Source organism: Cherax quadricarinatus, chromosome 44, assembly GCF_038502225.1.
Source record: "Cherax quadricarinatus isolate ZL_2023a chromosome 44, ASM3850222v1, whole genome shotgun sequence".
Taxonomy (NCBI): Eukaryota; Metazoa; Arthropoda; class Malacostraca; order Decapoda; family Parastacidae; genus Cherax; species Cherax quadricarinatus.
The window spans coordinates 2,076,595-2,094,274 of NC_091335.1; the positions used below are offsets into that span (position 1 = coordinate 2,076,595).

The window sequence follows — 17,680 nt, forward strand, 5'->3', positions numbered from 1 at the left end:
CTCTCGCAGTTGCTGAAGGGGTTGCCAACGAAGCCAGGAGGACACTGGCAGTCATAGGACCCTGGCAGGTTCTTACAGTTGGCGTTGAGGCCACAGACAGGCTTGTCAATGCGGTTCTCAGTACACTCGTTGATGTCACGGCATTTTCCGGTGGCCTGGTCTCTGGTGTAACCACGACGGCACACGCACACGTTCTCCCCGATGGCTTCGTCAGTGACACATTGCTCACCCGAGGGGCAGGGCTGAGTGGGGCTACACCCAGGAGACTTGACCTCCACACATCCCTCTCTAGCTGCGTCTCCCTCGAACCCTGTGGCACATTCACAAGTAAACGTTCCAGGTTCATTACGGCAGATGGCGCCAGTGCCACATGGGTTATTAACACATTCGTTAATATCTGTGCAGCCAAAAACTCCGATGGGGTTGCCGGAATAACCCTGGAGACACATACACCTTGGCTGGCCGTTGATTAACTTACACCCGGCGTTGGGGCCACAGCGCACGTCCTCACACGGATCTGTTGGCAGGTATAGGAACACATGTATGAGAAGCTTCTGGCATGTTAATTTAACTGATGGTTATTGCCACAGTTACTCAACTACCAAGAGTACAGCAATAGTCAGGCCATACTGGCCCCACTCCAGGGGCGTGCAGGACCACCATAGCCTGTGGGACTATACCTGACCCAAAAATTCCGACCTGAGGGCTGTAAACCTCAGCTATTATCGCATGAGAGTACTGAGAACACGAAAGACAGTATCTGAGGTACTCACGTCTACAGTCATCGCCGATGTTGGGTTCTGGACACATGCACTGGCTAAGGAGACAGAGGGCGTTGCCAGGGCAGTCATCGTCATTGGCACACTTCATGATATCGAGGCACTGGGTGTAGGGGTCAGGGTCAGCCACGGTGTTGGGTGGGCAGGTGCAGGTGTAGGAGCCCACAGTGTTGCTACACACAGCCCCAGCACCACACGACCCTCCACGACTACACTCGTCCACATCTGTACCCACAACACATGTGTTAATAGCAATTCTATGTACTGCACATGTGCCTTTCAAGAGGGATGTCTCATGGTATTCACCTGCTTATGTGTAAGAAAGTCGAGTCTCAGCTCCTGACTCCACCTCCTAGACTATCATATTTACTGGTTTATGACCTCTTGGACCTTGTCATTCCAATTCTCCAAGCTGCGTACTGTGTGTTTCACATTAAGGACAGTATTGTACTGTTGGTGTGATGACTGTGGTGTTATCGTTAGGTGGTGTGATGCTTGTGGTGTTATGGTTCAGATGTGCTGAGGCTGGTGTGGTGTGGTTCATATGACGTGTGATGCCATGGTGTTACACCATGGTGTTACACCATTGTGTTACACCATTGTAGTGTCGTAACTGTACACAATATTACTGATAACATATATATGGTGGGGCCTTAGTAACACAAACACACAAAGAGAATACAAGGCAAAGAAGAACATACTGAACAATCTCTATAACACTGATTTATCTTAGGGGCAGAGAAGAATATAACATTAACATAACACGCATGGACAAGTTCAGTAAGACAGTGTTGCCAGATGAACCTCTAAGAAAAAACTACTAACCACACTGAGGAGACTACTGAGGTCACCACTGAGGGTCACCACTGAGGTTCACCACTGAGGGTCACCACTGAGGTTCACCACTGAGGGTCACCGAGGTCACCACTGAGGATCACCACTGAGGTCACCACTGAGGGTTACCACTGAGGGTCACCATTGAGGATCACCACTGAGGTCACCACTGAGGGTCACCACTGAGGTTCACCACTGAGGTCACCACTAAGGGTCACCACTGAGGATCACCACTGAGGTTACCACTGAGGGTCACCACTGAGGGTCACCACTGAGGTTCACCACTGAGGGTCACCGAGGTCACCACTGAGGGTCACCACTGAGGCCACCACTGAGGTCACTGAGGTCACCACTGAGGTTCACCACTGAGGGTCACCGAGGTCACCACTGAGGATCACCACTGAGGGTCACCGAGGTCACCACTGAGGGTCACCACTGAGGGTCACCACTGAGGGTCACCACTGAGGGTCACCACTGAGAGGGAAGGTTGGGTACTAACCACACTGTACAAGAGGGTCCCCACTCAGGGGCAGAGGGCAGGAACACGTGTAGTTGCCCCGGGTATTGGTGCACTTGGCGTTCTGGCCACAGGGGAACGGGTGCCCCAGGCACTCGTTAACGTCTGGTCAGAGTGCCACAAGTTACAGTGCCACCAGAGAGTCACAGTGCCACACACAATATGGGAAACAAGCAAGCGGGGTTAGTCACTGCCAAACGCTCCTTCAAGCTGGTTAACATACTGGTTAATGTTAATACAGGTTAAAATGCTAAGCATTGCGTCATGCTTGTTAATGTTAATTAACTAAATGTTATACTACTGACTAAATACATGTGATACAAGTTATATAGCAAAACGAATTTATGCTGGATAATATTCTTTAATGTTAATTAAGGTTAATTAGGGTTAATATTTTTGAATATTTATTGTTAATGCTTAATGTTAATGTTAGTCATGCATGAAGTGCTAGTTCTAACATACACACCTGTGTGTACCTCTAACACTAACATACACACCTGTGTGTACTTCTAACACTAACATACACACCTGTGTGTACCTCTAACACTAACATACACACCTGTGTGTACCTCTAACACTAACATACACACCTGTGTGTACCTCTAACACTAACATACACACCTGTGTGTACCTCTAACACTAACATACACACCTGTGTGTACCTCTAACACTAACATACACACCTGTGTGTACCTCTAACACTAACATACACACCTGTCTGTACCTCTAACACTAACATACACACCTGTGTGTACCTCTAATGGTAACATACACACCTGTGTGTACTTCTAACACTAACATACACACCTGTGTATACTTCTAACACTAACATACACACCTGTGTGTACCTCTAACACTAACATACACACCTGTGTATACTTCTAACATTAACATACACACCTGTGTGTACCTCCAACACTAACATACACACCTGTGTGTACCTCCAACACTAACATACACACCTGTGTGTACCTCCAACACTAACATACACACCTGTGTGTACCTCCAACACTAACATACACACCTGTGTGTACCTCTAACACTAACATACACACCTGTGTGTACTAAGTCTTCACTAACATTAAGATTCTCTCTACTTACAAAGATTTTTCGCTGCTGCTCAAGGGTTCTTAATTCAAAGATCCCTTCCCTTGGATCAAACCTGATTACCTCAAATTTCCCAGGTGCTACATAACTCCTACTGGTTCAGAGCTTCCCTTCCCCTGGTGCATGTGTGTGTGTGTGTGTGTGTTTCCTGGTAGGTTCAGACACCCTTGCTTGCTACTACCTGACCAGTCATGCACTCTTAGTTATACAAGCTTACAGTGTTAGCTAACACACTAACTACTGTTATGTAACAAGCCAGAATATTAGTGAGCTTCTACAAGGTGCTACTGCTGCTGCGGCTGTTACTGCTGCAGCTGCTGCTGCGGCTGTTACTGCTGCTGCTGCAGCTACTGTTGTTACTAGTGCTGCAACTACTTAAGCTGTTATACTAGGCTTATTTAAAGCATCTAGATCTCTCTCGACTACTGCCTGGGCCAGCTGGTGCCTGAGCCAGCTGGTACCTGAACCGGCTGGTGCCTGGACCAGCTGGTGTCTGGGTCAGCTGGTGCCTGGGCTAGCTGGTGTCTGTGCTAGTTGCTGACTTACCTAGACAATGTTAGGAGATTGAAGGAGGGAGGGACTTACCTAGACATTTAGTGTTGGGGTTGCCTGAGAATCCTGGAGGACACTGGCAGGAGAAGGATCCCGGAGTGTTGGTACAGAGAGCATTATCTCCACACTGACCCGAGGGACGCTGACCTGCTGAACACTCGTCCACGTCTGTAACAAACAAGGCTACGTTAGGTAAGGGTTGTCAGGAAACAGGACAAGTGTTGACGTGAATTGTAGTCACATGATGACCCGCAGCAGGAGCTTCTAGTCATCTGACCGAGGCTTTCTACTGGCTTACCCCTCCACCCTCTTTAAAAATTATGGAATAGATTCCTAGTAAGAAAGGTTATCTTAACTTCCTGTATACTAGTACCACTCACAGCTACTAAGAGTACTAAGAACTGAGTACTAAGTACTAAGAACCCTAATGAAAATAAGTCACTTTGTCTGACTTTTGTGGGTTATCCTGGTGGGTAATTTAGACATATGCTGCTATGTATGATAATTTATGTAACTGTACTTATGTGTACCTGTACTTGAATAAATTTAAATGATTAAGAAATTTAGTAAATCTTGCAAAATGTTGCAGGAGGTGAGGATGGTAGGCAGGAGTACGTGGTGAGGATGGTAGGCAGGAGTACGTGGTGAGGATGGTAGGCAGGAGTACGTGGTGAGGATGGTAGGCAGGAGTACGTGGTGAGGATGGTAGGCAGGAGTACGTGGTGAGGATGGTAGGCAGGAGTACGCGGTGAGGATGGTAGGCAGGAGTACGTGGTGAGGATGGTAGACAGGAGTACGTGGTGAGGATGGTAGACAGGAGTACGTGGTGAGGATGGTAGGCAGGAGTATGTGGTGAGGATGGTAGGCAGGAGTACGTGCTGAGGATGGTAGGCAGTACACTCCCTGACCTCAATATAATACTAACATCAACACTCATTATTAACTTACGAAGCTTACATGTAAACACAGTCATGACCAACCATTATCACCACGTTAGTTATCTAACTCAGGTGACGCTACTTTATCCTCACCAGTAAACACAACCAGGTGAGGATCAACGTTGCAGTACTCACCAACACAACCAGGTGAGGATCAACATTGCAGTACTCACCAACACAACCAGGTGAGGATCAACATTGCTGTACTCACCAACACAACCAGTTGAGGATCAACATAGCAGTACTCACCAACACAACCAGGTGAGGATCAACGTTGCTGTACTCACCAACACAACCAGGTGAGGATCAACATAGCAGTACTCACCAACACAACCAGGTGAGGATCAACATAGCAGTACTCACCAACACAACCAGGTGAGGATCAACATAGCAGTACTCACCAACACAACCAGGTGAGGATCAACATTGCAGTACTCACCAACACAACCAGCAGCAATGTTGCCAGGATCATAGGTCCAGCCTGGGTTACACATACAGCTAGCTTGAATACCATCGGCTTTACAGAAGGCGTTGGGGCCGCACTCAACGCCTTCACACGGAGCTGTGGGAGAGTCAGTTACAGAGTCAGGCTAAGGGGTCAGGCTAAGGGATCAAGACCACGGTAGCTTTCACAGCTAATATATTATACTATACTCATTCATTCCACAAAATTTAACAGTTAGTATGATTAGTTAAACTAAGCGTTATTAGCAAATTATGCACAATTAGCAGTACACAAGGAATTAGTATACTAACTTCTATGCTGTATTGCACTACTTGTTGCTATACTACGACATACACACAAAAATTATATGTATATACATTCTAGAACCCTCAGTGTATACATGCTGAAACCATCAGTGTGTATATATACAGAGAGGCTGTGAATGTATATACACCATGAGGCCATCAATATGCATGTGCCCTGAGGTCGTCAATATACGTGTACCTTAAGACCAAGAGTGCAGCATGCTGTTACTGAAACAAGGATAATTACTGGCAGAAACACACACAACAACAACAGACAACGTACACAAAAACAAAGCTACAAGGACACATAAGACCAATCAAAGGTACAAGGCCACAGACATCCATGCTAGACCAACCAAAGGTACAAGGCCACAGACATCCATGCTAGACCAATCAAAGGTACAAGGCCACAGACATCCATGCTAGACCAATCAAAGGTACAAGGCCACAGACATCCATGCTAGACCAACCAAAGGTACAAGGCCACAGACATCCATGCTAGACCAATCAAAGGTACAAGGCCACAGACACCCATGCTAGACCAATCAAAGGTACAAGGCCACAGACATCCATGCTAGATCAACCAAAGGTACAAGGCCACAGACATCCATGCAAGACCAATCAAAGGTACAAGGCCACAGACACCCATGCTAGACCAACCAAAGGTACAAGGCCACAGACATCCATGCTAGACCAATCAAAGGTACAAGGCCACAGACATCCATGCTAGACCAACCAAAGGTACAAGGCCACAGACGTCCATGCTAGACCAACCAAAGGTACAAGGCCACAGACACCCATGCTAGACCAACCAAAGGGGTTAAGAGGGTGTTAAACAAAGGGGAACAGGTATAAGACTTTCGATGCATAATAAATAAGGGGAAATGGGTACTATGCAAAATGACAATAAGGGGAGAGAAGGAGAAAGGGGTTTGGTTTCCCCTTATATGCGTACGAACCTGACCACAGTCACTGTTGTTAGTGAACAATAGAGATGAAAGACGCAATTATTAGGTCACTCAGGTCAGTAGGTAAGAACCTATTGAGGGAGAGAGAGAGAGAGAGAGAGAGAGAGAGAGAGAGAGAGGATCACCCAGGTAACATTACATATCGTAGACAAGTCAGGTTGTACTGCAGGTAACCAGCGTGAACATGATGGTAGTAAACTGGAACATCATGGTAGTAAACTGGAACATCATGGTAGTAAACTGGAACATGATGGTAGTAAACTGGTGAACACGAGAGGTAGAACACAGGGTGTTACATGGGTGTAACAGGTGACAGTCACACTATGATAACCAGGGGAAAAGGGAGAGCATATATCACTCAAAGGGTGATAACAGTGGTGGTGGTGGGATAGTAACAGTGGTGGTGGTGGTGGTGGGATAGTAACAGTGGTGGTGGTGGGATAGTAACAGTGGTGGTGGTGGGATAGTAACAGTGGTGGTGGTGGGATAGTAACAGTGGTGGTGGTGGTGGTGGGATAGTAACAGTGGTTGTGGTGGTGGTGGGATAGTAACAGTGGTTGTGGTGGTGGAATAGCAACAGTGGTGGTGGGATAGTAACAGTGGTGGTGGGATAGTAACAGTGGTTGTGGTGGTGGAATAGCAACAGTGGTGGTGGGATAGTAACAGTGGTGGTGGGATAGTAACAGTGGTTGTGGTGGTGGAATAGCAACAGTGGTGGTGGGATAGTAACAGTGGTGGTGGGATAGTAACAGTGGTTGTGGTGGTGGAATAGCAACAGTGGTGGTGGGATAGTAACAGTAGTGATGGTGGTGGAATAGCAACAGTGGTGATGATGGTGGAATAACAACAGTGGTGGTGGTGGTGGGATAACAACAGTGGTGGTGGTGGTGGTGGAATAGCAATAGTGGTGGTGGGATAACAACAGTGGTGGTGATGGTGGAATAGCAACAGTGGTGGTGGTAGTGGTGGGATAACAACAGTGGCGGTGGTTGTGGGATAACAACAGTGGTGGTGGTGGTGGGATAACAACAGTGGTGGTGGTGGTGGGATAACAACAGTGGTGGTGGTGGTGGTGGGATAACAACAGTGGTGGTGGTGGTGGGATAACAACAGTGGTGGTGGTGGTGGGATAACAGTGGTGGTGGTGGTGGGATAACAACAGTGGTGGTGGTGGTGGGATAACAACAGTGGTGGTGGTGGTGGGATAACAGTGATGGTGGTGGTGGGATAACAACAGTGGTGGTGGTGGTGGGATAGTAACAGTGGTGATGGTGGTGGAATAGCAACAGTGGTGGTGGTGGTGGGATAACAACAGTGGTGATGGTGGTGGGATAACAACAGTGGTGGTGGTGGTGGGATAACAACAGTGGTGGTGGTGGTGGGATAACAACAGTGGTGGTGGTGGTGGGATAACAACAGTGGTGGTGGTGGTGGGATAACAGTGGTGGTGGTGGTGGGATAACAACAGTGGTGGTGGTGGTGGGATAACAACAGTGGTGGTGGTGGTGGGATAACAACAGTGGTGGTGGTGGTGGGATAACAGTGGTGGTGGTGGTGGGATAACAACAGTGGTGGTGGTGGTGGTGGTGGTGGTGGTGGGATAGTAACAGTGGTGATGGTGGTGGAACAGCAACAGTGGTGGTGGTGGTGGTGGTGGGATAACAACAGTGGTGATGGTGGTGGGATAACAACAGTGGTGATGGTGGTGGGATAACAACATTGGTGGTGGTGGTGGTGGTGGGATAACAACAGTGGTGATGGTGGGGTAGCAACAGTGGTGGTGGTTGGGTAGCAACAAGGTCACACTGCCAGGGGGAAGGGGTCACATACGGAAGCACTTGATCCTGGGGTCGCCGAGCAGGGGGTAGGGGCAGTCACAGTGGAAGGATCCCACCGTGTTGATACACTTGGCACTCTCTCCACAGGGGAAGACTGGACCCTGGCACTCATCCACGTCTGTACAGGCACTCACAAGAGTCACTCAACACCTCCAACGATGTGTGCTTAAAACTCTATCATTATTATATTTAGGTGGATAGCGTTAAACCTGTAGGGGTTACGCAGCGCCCAGGGGAATGGGAGGCACTCAGATTTGATCCTAGGAAGAAGAGAGCAGGTCTAATTCCTTGGATCACGAGCCCTCTCCCTCACCAGCATCAAGGAACCTCCACAGAAGAATCAAGTGCTGAACACGGCCACTTAGAGACTTTATAAGTGGTAATTAAAGTGTTAGTAGTAAGCATCATGCTGCTACAACGAGACACACTTAACATTAAGCAACTTTACTACAAGTACAGAGGAGCCTGCTTACTTTATAAGTAAATCTGGTATTTAAAGAGTCAATTGTGTGATTACAAGACACTACTAGGCTTCACTTACTTTTAATATACCACAAGATAAGTAAAGATATTATTATCTTTACACTACAATGAATACTGATGTTTCGCTCAATGTTGGACATTAGTTATGATAACAACACTAAGTGGACGATGTTTGGGTCCTTGACTAACTAGTGTCAGGATCCAGCAAGATGACTGTATCTGAAGGATCCAAACCTCGTCCAGTTTACGTTATCAGTTCGTGTGTTAACTGAGAATTATTACAGCCATGATGCTGTAACAGTGTTGAAACTACCTTAATGACAAGATACAGCAACGCACCTTCAGAGGGTCGTACCACCTACCTTTGCATACAGTTTCGGGAGGGTTCCCTATGAAACCAAAGTTACAGGTGCACTGGAAGCTGCCAGGCACGTTCTGGCACTGAGCATTTGGGCCACAGGGGGAGAGTTGGCACTCATCTTCGTCTTGGCACTCGGCACCCACGGCCCTGAAGCCATCCCGGCAGAAACACTGATTCTCTCGGCACTCAGCGTTGTTGACACAGTCGAAGTTGGACACACACAGGATGTTGACGTCCGCCTGAGGGTGGTCGTGATGGCGGTAATAATGGTAGTGATAGTGGTAACTTAGCATTAATGGCACACAACACTTAAGTTGATAAATTAGACACCTGTGCAACACCTGAATATCTTCATTATGAAGATAATTTTGCCAACCAGCGACTGTCAACATCTGGCGACACTACAAGATGGGGTAATCAGTCCCGCTCTCTACAAGATATTCACCACCCTCGTCTACGGTAAACCTAGAAGTACAGTCGTGACTAGAGAGACACGTAGCTCCTGACGACACACACAGGTGAAGGTGCACTCACCTGCTCGCAGGCCACATCAGGTGTAGGGCTGGGAATAAAGCCCTGAGGACACAAACAGGTGAATCCGGGCTGGGCGTTCTGGCAGAGAGCGTTGATCCCGCAGGGGCGGTTGTATGCTGTACACTCGTCAATGTCTGCCAGGGTAATTACATCTTAACACCTCAACGCTCACCTCACGTTATATTAATTACAGTAATTAAAACTCAACACACAGGCTCAATTAACAATTAATTACCTGCGTATCTTGTCTGGTAATAGTTTAGTTAAACTTTCAATTATGATAACTAAACCTTCGTCTATGATACGTCTGGATACAGGTGTGTTGTAGGTGTGCAGACAGGTGTGGATACGTGTGGGTGTAGATACAGGTGTGTTGTGGGTGTCCAGGCAGCTGTGGTTACGTGTGGGTGTAGATACAGGTGTGTTGTGGGTGTTCAGGCAGCTGTGTATCACAGGGGTATACTCACCAACACAACCAGTGTAGGGGTCGCCAGTGTAGTCTTCCAGACACTGACAGGAGTAGCTACCCACACTGTCCAGACAGACGGCGTTGGCACCACACGGGTCATTCTGGCACTCATCCACGTCTGTGGCACCACAGAGGGCACGAGGGGAAAACAAGTGTTAGATTTACAGCACTCTGGCACTTACTACCAAGCAATCAATAGAAACTCACTGCCACAATGGCACTAATAAAGATCGTGGAAGAGTAAAATTTGCAAAATTACTGCAGTGACAGACTCGCCTCTAAGGCGGTGATGTGGCACTCTCAAGGGAGGCTCAGAGTGCAGGAACTCGCTGTGATGCTAGTTTACTGGCACTGTGGCGTTATTTAAGAGTGAAACAAGCATGTTAGCTTACTCAGAGTGGCACTTAGAGTGGCACTTAGAGTGGAAAACTATCATCTTCTATCTCTCGCCTCTATGGTCAATATTAAACAAGACTGACATGATAATCATGTCCCTCAGTTTATAACATGTCAGGTCAAGATTAATTAACAAAAACAACTTATGAAATGAACAAAGAAAGAGTGACATTAGGCTTTGTTTTGGTCAAGTTGTTCCTTGAAGAACAAATTCCAGTGTTCATCAATAAACCATAACAGTGTACAACTTTTCGGGTGTCAGATGACAGAGCTGTCAGATGACAGAGGTGTCAGATGAAAGAGCTTGTGCTGCCACCTGGTGACACAATCACTGAACAGGAAGAACCTGCATATTTCGACCTCCACCTGAGGTCCTCTTCAGAGGGAGGACGTCAGCTACAGGAGCAAATATGTTGTTCTCACCAGAGCTGTCTTCATGTGGGCTGTCTGCAGTAGTAAGCAGCGCAGAATTAACAATGCTAATTAGTTATTCTAGCTTCAGTTAATGTTAACTGTTAATTCTACTACTTGGTGTTAATATGTTAAATTGTTTGTCAGTATGTTAGTAAGTGTCTAGCCATTCAGAGTGCTGGAAGGGTGCTATCTTGATGCTACTCAAGAGTTCTTCATCCAAGGAAGCGGGGCTGCCCTTCCCTTCCTCGGACCAAGCTGATGATCTACCATCCCCCGGGGACTGTATGGGATTGTCACTTCACCGTCAATATTGTATAAATACAAGAATACAAGGTTTGAGGAAGAGACAGCCATGCATACACAACTCTAGTATACCAGTAACACAGGATAAGTGGCTCCTAGAGTACACAGGGACACGTGGCTCCTAGAGTATACAGAGACACGTGGCTCCTAGAGTACACAGGGACACGTGGCTCCTAGAGTACACAGGGACACGTGGCTCCTAGAGTACACAGGGACGCGTGGCTCCTAGAGTACATCCAAGATCACACAGACAGGTAAGGTTCTACTTGTGACCTTGAGAGCTGGGAAGAGATCAGTCAAACATCGTCGGGAGGTCAGATATTAAGGTTTAAGAAACCTCTGCGGTGCTGGGAAGGTTTAAATTATTTTTGAGGTGAGGGAGCGCTAAACCCCTAAAGGTTACACAACGCATAGGAGGCAGTCAGTCAGGTGAGATACAAGGAAGACAGTCTCGAGGACCACAAGGAGAGACAGGCTCCCTCAGGTAGTTTTCAGATGCTGGTCTTGTTAGAGATACCTTTGAACATCTTGGCCAAGTTGTTATAATCACAAGTCACAAGTAACCCACAACTTGGAGATAATTATGTTGTGGGTTAGTTATGAAATGTTACAGCCACGGTGTTGTGGCTTAGTCGTCAGGGTCGGTTGTTTCGTTACTGTGACTGACAGACAGGTGGAAGATGTCTGTATGAAGAGGGAACAGTGAAGAGTCTGTGGAAGTGAGGAGGAAGAGGTCTGTGTTGAGTGAAGAGGAGATCTTTGGGAGGTTGACTGAGGGATCGTCAACTACACATCACACTTCACAAATCAAAACACGGGCGTGCTGGGGACGAAAGGAGCGAAGAAGCATTCATTAGGTGTTTCAAGGGCGGTGACAGATAACAATAAGAGCCTCCTTCATGAGACGGTGAAGGTCGTACAGGAGAAGTCCTGCTCGTGACTGTGAAGGAATGGTTCGCTTGCATGAACCCAAGTCTTCAGTAGGATAAAAGTAGAAATCCTAGAAGAGAGGTCCTTCCTAGGTGAAAGGTGCCCAGGAATTTTTCCTTTAGACTGAATAAAGAGATGGTCGGGCGGTCCTTAATGTGAAGTAGGGATGATTGCTGTACCATCCTCCAAGAAGATGAATGGGGAAGAGGATGTATCAGTATGAAGTGTAGTACTAACTGCTGCATGAGTGTTTCCCGTCTCCCTGGAAGCCGGTGGGGCAGAAGCACTTGTACGAGCCGGGGATGTTGAGGCACTTGGCGTTGACGGCGCAAGTGGTAGTGAGGCCGCACTCGTTGACGTCTGTGCACTCTTCGCGAGGTTCTCCAGTGAAACCCTGAGGGCAGCGGCACTCGTAGGAGCCCTGAGTGTTCATGCAGGTGGCGGAGGCTCCACAGGGAAAGCTCCAGTTGGAGGGCTGCAGCAACCCCGGGAGGAGAGTACTCATGAGAGTATCGAGGTCGGTCACCTGCAGGACGCTCATCGTTGTGGTCTTCAATGCGTTGTCTTCATCTTCCGGCTCCAAGGCCGGGTCCACGCACTCGTTTATATCTTGTTAGTAAGCAGCGGAACATTAGTCTACACCTGCCACACCTGGCTGCAGCTTCTCACTACATCACTATCTACTGTTATCTCACACCTGGATCTAGTAAGCATTAGTTAGGATTAATATATCCGCTATGTATATGTGTCACTCACACCTGACATGACCTGTCATGTACAGTAATACTTCCCGTGCCACCACACACTCAACACTGCCAGGAAGGAAAGTAGGAAATACAAAATAAGGTGAAGAAAGTAGCTTGAGAGAGAGAGAGAGAGAGAGAGAGAGAGCGTTAGAGGCAGTGAGGTGTGTCAGCATGTGTGGGAGGTGTACACCTGCCTCACAGGTCATGACAATAATCAGTAACAGCAGCTGCAGCAACACCTGGATATTCAACAAAACTCAACTACAAGGCAGGTACTACTCACACATGTGTATTTAGCTAACATATTATCAAGACTACTCAGAATGTTAAACTATAACAACCACACACGGCAGTTTGTTCCACTCATCTACAACTCTACTGCCAAAGTACCTTCCTTCTCACCTTCTAAATATCAACAACTGAAACTATTCCTGTCAGTTCTTTCTCAGATATTTTCTCTCGATTACTTTCAGATATTTTATTCATTAAAATGATCTAATTGCATAATTTAACGAGCTAAATCTATGCTTTTGTGAACACTGGAGAGTGTATAGTGTTACCCAGGGTTACAATACTACATTGTTACCCAGGGTTACAATACTACATTGTTACCCTGGGTTACAATACTACATTGTTACCCAGGGTTACAATACTACATTGTTACCCAGGGTTACAATACTACATTGTTACCCAGGGTTACAATACTACATTGTTACCCAGGGTTACAATACTACATTGTTACCCTGAGTTACAATACTACATTGTTACCCAGGGTTACAATACTACATTGTTACCCTGGGTTACAATACCCAGGGTCACAATACTACATTGTTACCCTGAGTTACAATACTACATTGTTACCCAGGGTCACAATACTACATTGTTACCCAGGGTTACAATACTACATTGTTACCCAGGGTTACAATACTACATTGTTACCCAGGGTTACAATACTACATTGTTACCCAGGGTTACAATACTACATTGTTACCCAGGGTCACAATACTACATTGTTACCCAGGGTTACAATACTACATTGTTACCCAGGGTCACAATACTACATTGTTACCCAGGGTTACAATACTACATTGTTACCCAGGGTTACAATACTACATTGTTACCCAGGGTTACAATACTACATTGTTACCCTGAGTTACAATACTACATTGTTACCCAGGGTTACAATACTACATTGTTACCCAGGGTCACAATACTACATTGTTACCCTGAGTTACAATACTACATTGTTACCCAGGGTTACAATACTACATTGTTACCCAGGGTCACAATACCCAGGGTACATTGTTACCCAGGGTTACAATACTACATTGTTACCCAGGGTTACAATACTACATTGTTACCCAGGGTTACAATACTACATTGTTACCCAGGGTTACAATACTACATTGTTACCCAGGGTTACAATACTACATTGTTACCCAGGGTTACAATACTACATTGTTACCCAGGGTTACAATACTACATTGTTACCCAGGGTTACAATACTACATTGTTACCCAGGGTTACAATACTACATTGTTACCCAGGGTTACAATACTACATTGTTACCCAGGGTTACAATACTACATTGTTACCCAGGGTTACAATACTACATTGTTACCCAGGGTTACAATACTACATTGTTACCCAGGGTTACAATACTACATTGTTACCCAGGGTTACAATACTACATTGTTACCCAGGGTTACAATACTACATTGGGTTACAATACTACATTGTTACCCAGGGTTACAATACTACATTGTTACCCAGGGTTACAATACTACATTGTTACCCAGGGTTACAATACTACATTGTTACCCAGGGTTACAATACTACATTGTTACCCAGGGTTACAATACTACATTGTTACCCAGGGTTACAATACTACATTGTTACCCAGGGTTACAATACTACATTGTTACCCAGGGTTACAATACTACATTGTTACCCAGGGTTACAATACTACATTGTTACCCAGGGTCACAATACTACATTGTTACCCAGGGTTACAATACTACATTGTTACCCAGGGTTACAATACTACATTGTTACCCAGGGTTACAATACTACATTGTTACCCAGGGTTACAATACTACATTGTTACCCAGGGTTACAATACATTGTTACCCAGGGTTACAATACTACATTGTTACCCAGGGTTACAATACTACATTGTTACCCAGGGTTACAATACTACATTGTTACCCAGGGTTACAATACTACATTGTTACCCAGGGTTACAATACTACATTGTTACCCAGGGTTACAATACTACATTGTTACCCAGGGTTACAATACTACATTGTTACCCAGGGTTACAATACTACATTGTTACCCAGGGTTACAATACTACATTGTTACCCAGGGTTACAATACTACATTGTTACCCAGGGTTACAATACTACATTGTTACCCAGGGTTACAATACTACATTGTTACCCAGGGTTACAATACTACATTGTTACCCAGGGTTACAATACTACATTGTTACCCAGGGTTACAATACTACATTGTTACCCAGGGTTACAATACTACATTGTTACCCAGGGTTACAATACTACATTGTTACCCAGGGTTACAATACTACATTGTTACCCAGGGTTACAATACTACATTGTTACCCAGGGTTACAATACTACATTGTTACCCAGGGTTACAATACTACATTGTTACCCAGGGTTACAATACTACATTGTTACCCAGGGTTACAATACTACATTGTTACCCAGGGTTACAATACTACATTGTTACCCAGGGTTACAATACTACATTGTTACCCAGGGTTACAATACTACATTGTTACCCAGGGTTACAATACTACATTGTTACCCAGGGTTACAATACTACATTGTTACCCAGGGTTACAATACTACATTGTTACCCAGGGTTACAATACTACATTGTTACCCAGGGTTACAATACTACATTGTTACCCAGGGTTACAATACTACATTGTTACCCAGGGTTACAATACTACATTGTTACCCAGGGTTACAATACTACATTGTTACCCAGGGTTACAATACTACATTGTTACCCAGGGTTACAATACTACATTGTTACCCAGGGTTACAATACTACATTGTTACCCAGGGTTACAATACTACATTGTTACCCAGGGTTACAATACTACATTGTTACCCAGGGTTACAATACTACATTGTTACCCAGGGTTACAATACTACATTGTTACCCAGGGTTACAATACTACATTGTTACCCAGGGTTACAATACTACATTGTTACCCAGGGTTACAATACTACATTGTTACCCAGGGTTACAATACTACATTGTTACCCAGGGTTACAATACTACATTGTTACCCAGGGTTACAATACTACATTGTTACCCAGGGTTACAATACTACATTGTTACCCAGGGTTACAATACTACATTGTTACCCTGGGTTACAATACTACATTGTTACCCAGGGTTACAATACTACATTGTTACCCAGGGTTACAATACTACATTGTTACCCAGGGTTACAATACTACATTGTTACCCAGGGTTACAATACTACATTGTTACCCAGGGTTACAATACTACATTGTTACCCAGGGTTACAATACTACATTGTTACCCAGGGTTACAATACTACATTGTTACCCAGGGTTACAATACTACATTGTTACCCAGGGTTACAATACTACATTGTTACCCAGGGTTACAATACTAAATTGTTACCCAGGGTTACAATACTACATTGTTACCCAGGGTTACAATACTACATTGTTACCCAGGGTTACAATACTACATTGTTACCCAGGGTTACAATACTACATTGTTACCCAGGGTTACAATACTACATTGTTACCCAGGGTTACAATACTACATTGTTACCCAGGGTTACAATACTACATTGTTACCCAGGGTTACAATACTACATTGTTACCCAGGGTTACAATACTACATTGTTACCCAGGGTTACAATACTACATTGTTACCCAGGGTTACAATACTACATTGTTACCCAGGGTTACAATACTACATTGTTACCCAGGGTCACAATACTACATTGTTACCCAGGGTTACAATACTACATTGTTACCCAGGGTTACAATACTACATTGTTACCCAGGATCACAATACTACATTGTTACCCAGGATCACAATACTACATTGTTACCCAGGGTTACAATACTACATTGTTACCCAGGGTTACAATACTACATTGTTACCCAGGGTTACAATACTACATTGTTACCCAGGGTTACAATACTACATTGTTACCCAGGGTTACAATACTACATTGTTACCCAGGATCACAATACTACATTGTTACCCAGGATCACAATACTACATTGTTACCCAGGGTTACAATACTACATTGTTACCCAGGGTCACAATACTACATTGTTACCCAGGGTCACAATACTACATTGTTACCCAGGGTCACAATACTACATTGTTACCCAGGGTCACAATACTACATTGTTACCCAGGGTCACAATACTAGTGTTACCTAGTGTCACAATACTACATTGTTACCTAGGGTCACAATACTACATTGGGATGTTCACAGTTCAGTCTCTTTAAACTGGGGTCATAGGAGGTCACTGGAGGTCAACCAGGAGAGGTTATAACATACTGGAGGTCAACCAGGAGAGGTTATAACATACTGGAGGTCAACCAGGAGAGGTTATAACATACTGGAGGTCAACCAGGAGAGGTTTTAACATACTGGAGGTCAACCAGGAGAGGTTCTAACATACTGAAGGTCAACCAAGAGAGGTTTTAACATACTGGAGGTCAACC

The 17,680-nt window shown here is 45.3% G+C and overlaps 1 protein-coding gene and 1 long non-coding RNA gene across 3 annotated transcripts in view; one reads left to right on the forward strand and one right to left on the reverse strand.

Moving 5' to 3' along the window:
* Positions 1–17,680, reverse strand: part of dpy (dumpy) — a 386,475-nt gene that overhangs the window by 204,354 nt on the left and 164,441 nt on the right. For both annotated transcript variants that reach the window (XM_070093949.1, XM_070093948.1), the window contains exons 10-17: positions 12,411–12,782; positions 10,129–10,248; positions 9,662–9,795; positions 9,129–9,366; positions 5,167–5,289; positions 3,823–3,957; positions 774–1,004; positions 2–517 (exon numbers count right to left, since the gene is read on the reverse strand). In XM_070093949.1, the coding sequence (XP_069950050.1) occupies positions 2–517; positions 774–1,004; positions 3,823–3,957; positions 5,167–5,289; positions 9,129–9,366; positions 9,662–9,795; positions 10,129–10,248; positions 12,411–12,782 (1,869 nt within the window). The remainder of the gene's footprint in view (position 1; positions 518–773; positions 1,005–3,822; positions 3,958–5,166; positions 5,290–9,128; positions 9,367–9,661; positions 9,796–10,128; positions 10,249–12,410; positions 12,783–17,680) is intronic.
* The window catches only part of LOC138853954 (uncharacterized), a 113,311-nt gene that overhangs the window by 48,166 nt on the left and 47,465 nt on the right, over positions 1–17,680 (forward strand). The gene's annotated exons all lie outside the window — the stretch shown is intronic.